The sequence below is a fragment of the Haematobia irritans genome, chromosome 4 (assembly GCF_050003625.1).
Source record: "Haematobia irritans isolate KBUSLIRL chromosome 4, ASM5000362v1, whole genome shotgun sequence".
NCBI lineage: Eukaryota > Metazoa > Arthropoda > Insecta > Diptera > Muscidae > Haematobia > Haematobia irritans.
Window position 1 is genome coordinate 219,531,829 of NC_134400.1, and position 4,372 is coordinate 219,536,200.

Sequence of the window (4,372 nt, forward strand, 5' to 3'; positions counted from 1 at the left end):
ATAACATATATGGTGTTAAATGGACGCCTGTAAAATTTCCGTTAATTTGATAACAAATTTTTTGTTTGCTTACATCGTCAAGCTCCTTATTCTTTACCGCGCATTTCATGTCTGAATAATGTAACCATATGACCACCTAGTTACGCCCAGGAACCGATCAACTGAGTCATAACGCTAAAAATCACAATAATCGTAATGTTAAGAAAAACATAACACCTGCCTGTTAAAGCCAGATTCTTTCGTAGTATTGCAAAATAGTTTTCAGCAATCGAAAAGCCAGTGTTTCCAACAGTGGTATACACCCATTTAAACGGGACATGGTTTGGAGAAAAAATCGATAATTACACCCAGGCACAGATCAACTGGGTCATAATGCTAAAATTCACAACAATCGAATATTAGGTAAAAAGATAACACCTGCCTGTAGTAGTCTGGTAATGGATCCATATTCCACGATTGATATGGGATCTGATGAAGGTCGCCACACGATAGCACAACTACTACGCCCAGGAACAGTTCAACTGAGTCATAGTGCTAAAAATCATAACAATATGTGTTAAGGAATAAAAGCAACACCTGCCTGTGGTATTCTCTCATAAGGATCCGAACGATATCATTCGCAGCAGAGACATTATTTTCCTATGAAAGTTGTAAAACGTCATATTTAAAACGGATGTATGTGTTCTAATTAAGAGGGGTCGGTCATTGAGAGTTTTTGATATTTTGATGACTGCCAGGGGTGCTTACGCATCACAGCAACTATCTCGGGGGCAGGGATGAGGAGAACACCTTAAGTACACAATGATCAGTGGAATGTGATAATTAATAAGAGAAGACTGCCACGATAGGATGATACCACCAGCATTCCTCTACATAAAGGGATGAGATGTACGAATTTTGTTCGGCTATACTCTGCTTACTGAAAGTTTTGGGAAAAATGTTGATTTAGAGGAAAATATTCATAAATACCATCTTCATCATCATCCCCAGAGCGAAATCCTTTGGTTTTGAAAGAAGAGAAGGTGTGTTGGTGGACGAATGATGTCGCCACATCATCTGCATGCGAAGAGACGATACTCCGGACAGCAACTCAGTTAGCCAACGTGATGTTGAAGCCAGATAATACCAGATCTTCTTCGTAGCATGTATTTGGGTGACTTTGGTTTCCCCCTTAACCAGCAGTACATTTTGAGATTTGAAGTTTGTGTGCTCAAGCTTTCGAAGAACAGAAGGATGCATGGCCAAACCATTCATTGATATGTTTATTCCACTACTCTTTGAGATTTATGATTTGATTTGAATTGTGCAGAATTTTCGCTGCTTGGATGAGTTGATAGATATAAGCAAAATGGGGATGGGGTTGTTGTAAATACTCGAGTAGAAAAGTAGGTGTGCCCTGGTGTTGCATGGTCCTAAAAAAGATGCATGGTACTGGTACAAACTCACTCTGGTCTCTTGTCATCTCTCTTGCTCTCTACAGCAATTAGAGCAAGTTCCTCTTCATCTTCATCATTGAAAAGTAGTGTTCGTTTTATATTGTGTTTTGTTTGTTTGTTTTTACGGATGAGGTCAATCAACACAACCAACAAGCATAGGCTTTACGAAAGCTGTAAAATAAAATCATTATTTAGGCTGGATTTGCTTTGAAGGAGAAATAAAGACATACACGAGTTTTGTTTGTTCATATAATCATTTAAAATGGAATACTTTTATTTTTCAAAATTCTTTGAACTTTTCTTTTCAGATATTTACAAAAAAATTAACTAATGTCTTACGATTAAGTTTTTATTCATTTGCGAAATTTTACATTAACATAAAGCACAACAATTCAATATGAATCACGCTATTTCATTTTGTTTTCTTTTCTACGTATATAATATACTATTATACATCATATACCACTACTAAAACAAAATCAGTAGACAAAGAAAATAACACAAAAACGATTACTCACTCGTGGGGAGAGAAAAAGAAATAATAACTAATTGCCACATGGCGGTTATAATGCACTTATGACAATGGCAATGTAATTTTTGGTACCTGGCCTATTTTTTCTGAGGCTCGATTTACATTTAATAAATGTAGACATATTCTCTATGTGAGGCATAAATGGGGATAAGAAACATAGTTTCTAAAGCAGGGAGTTTTTTAATGGAAAAAATTTATACTACAATAAAATCACCTCTGTACGGTCGTGTAAACCTCTAATAATGTTCAATACGAAACTGAAGGCCAATACCTCTCATATTTCTCCGACAGAGGCGTCAAGAAACAAAGAAGAGAGCACAGGTATGTGTTATACGACGATTATGTGTGTGTGTGTTTCTTTTTCATTTTATTTTCTTTCCTTTGTTTCTTTGTGTACAACGTAGTATATTCGTGTTTTCGAAAACGTTTCGTTTTACTGTGAAATTGTATTGGTACGTGATTATGAATACATACCGATTTCTGTGTATCTTCAAAATGGCGTCACACCAACAAAAGAAACTGAACATTTTTTATGGCCCTGAGTAATCGTTTCTGGTTAATTTCGCAAGATTTCGATTTTTTTCTTTTCTTTAAAATTGGCTATATTAGAGAGTAAATAAAAAATGAAAAAGAATTTACAAACCGATTGTTTTGGTTTAAATTTTCCACCCAGTCGTTGACTATCTATTGAGCTGAAGACCCTGTCTCATGTTCTCTGTCCAGCAATGGTGGTCAGGAGAGGCCACATCATTTTCAGAAGTATCACCATACACAGATTGGGTAACTTCTTCTAGATCTCCATTATTTTTCACATGGTTGTAGGGGTTTTTGTAGCTTCAGACAAAGGTCCCAACGGACTGTAAATGGAAAAACTGGCGTAATATAACTTCTTTACAGGAATAACAGTGGATAGAATACATAAATGTTAGGAGATATTACAATATTATATACTATCAGTAAGTTAATATTTTTATATACTACATAAATCACATTTCAAGTCTCTAGAAATCTCCTCACAGAGATGTTGCTTTGCACTTAGAAATAGGCATTAACTGGAAACTTCTATTGACTGATGATGATGATGGTTAAGGGGTGGTAAGGGAGGCTGGTATCTGCTTTGTTCTAGTATTTTATCACAATGGCTTTGATGGTGGCCACATCCATTAGTATTATTGATTTCATTTCTTGTTGTTGTAGAGTTATCAGCACTACTACTAATACTGCGCATAAAATTATCTAATTCACTTAATTCTTCTTTCCATAAATTTGTAATCTCTTCACTTTGTTTGCAGCAGTTTCTGTTTGCACTTTCATCACCACTGGCCACCAGAACCATTTCCTCCTCTTGTATGACTTGGTTTTGCCCACATCTCGTTTCATTGTCATCACTTCGACTTCTCTCCGGTTGAAGTTCGTTATTTTTATTGATTTTCGTTTGGAATTCTAACCATTTTTGAAACCGTTCTTGTTGCTTTCGTCGTAGCTCTAATTCGGCCGTCATTAAAGCTGTTGACAAAATGGCACAAACACGAAGTTCACCACCCGAAGAGGAGCGCAGTTTGCGTTTCATTTGTATTCTTTTCAAACGAAAATTTTTAACCCAGTCTCCCAATGTTTTGGGATTTTGGCCATAAGCATCTTCAACGTTATATAGAGCTACCATTTTGTTTTTCCAAATTTAATAAAGATCTACAGAGTACTGGTATTTCTCTAGAGGGTCACAAAACACACCTTTATCTGGATCTTCAGCTAGCAACGATTGAATAAATATTTTTCTGTATTAAGGGAACACTTTCAACTATTCTTCACGACTATGAACACTACACGACTGTTTGCCAACGACTGTGAAATTTTCAGTTGTACTCGCCCTTTTATAGCCAAATGTCCAACTTCGAATGTATTCCACCCCAAAGTGTTTGCAGGTACGTGCGTATTTCCTAGTCTTTGTCATCCCTTTTTCCAACTAATCTCTTAGGGTTTTTTCACAAATAGCCTCTACCTGAACCCAAGGAATATATTTTTAATCATTGGTTTTAGAAATTCATGGACGTTTTCTGTAATTACTCTTGCATTAAAATGCCCTACATTTTACGATTTATGCGGACTTTATTTTCCTATTTTCTCTTTATCCCCGTTTTTCTTCGAACTCGAATTAATGCGCTTCTTCTTTATTCGATAATTGAACAGAGATGTGTATACGTAAATATGTCATTTTAAATACACAAAGAAAAACAATTGGTTGAATTTTTGTAGGAATGTATACAAAAGAAACAAAATCTAAGAAGAAGTTTAAGATGCCCTGTGTATATTTATAGAGAGTTGAACAAAATTTAATGTCAACAGAAATTTCAAAGATGCTCATTTCATTTCTCAATAATTCATTTGTTTATTTAATACTTTATGT

General features: G+C 35.4%; 1 protein-coding gene and 1 long non-coding RNA gene across 3 annotated transcripts; both read right to left on the reverse strand.

The window, feature by feature from the left end:
• Positions 1–1,671: 1,671 nt before the first annotated feature.
• On the reverse strand, positions 1,672–4,020 carry LOC142235185 (uncharacterized). 2 transcript variants are annotated; one of them, XR_012721820.1, is made up of 3 exons: positions 3,700–3,847; positions 2,612–2,825; positions 1,672–2,556 (listed from the first exon to the last, which is right to left on the reverse strand). It is a non-coding gene; the product is annotated as an uncharacterized LOC142235185 (long non-coding RNA). The 2 variants fall into 2 exon arrangements; XR_012721819.1 differs by lacking the exon at positions 1,672–2,556 and having other exon boundaries at positions 2,615–2,825; positions 3,700–4,020.
• LOC142235183 (uncharacterized) lies at positions 2,739–3,693 on the reverse strand. Its single transcript, XM_075306437.1, has one exon. The coding sequence runs from the start codon at positions 3,629–3,631 to the stop codon at positions 3,017–3,019; it is 615 nt and encodes a 204-aa protein (XP_075162552.1). The 5' UTR covers positions 3,632–3,693; the 3' UTR covers positions 2,739–3,016.
• Positions 4,021–4,372: the final 352 nt, after the last annotated feature.

Bases quoted from the DNA above. Each gene is read 5' to 3' on its own strand.
- LOC142235183 (XM_075306437.1), bottom strand. From the start codon at position 3,631: ATGGTAGCTCTATATAACGTTGAAGATGCTTATGGCCAAAATCCCAAA.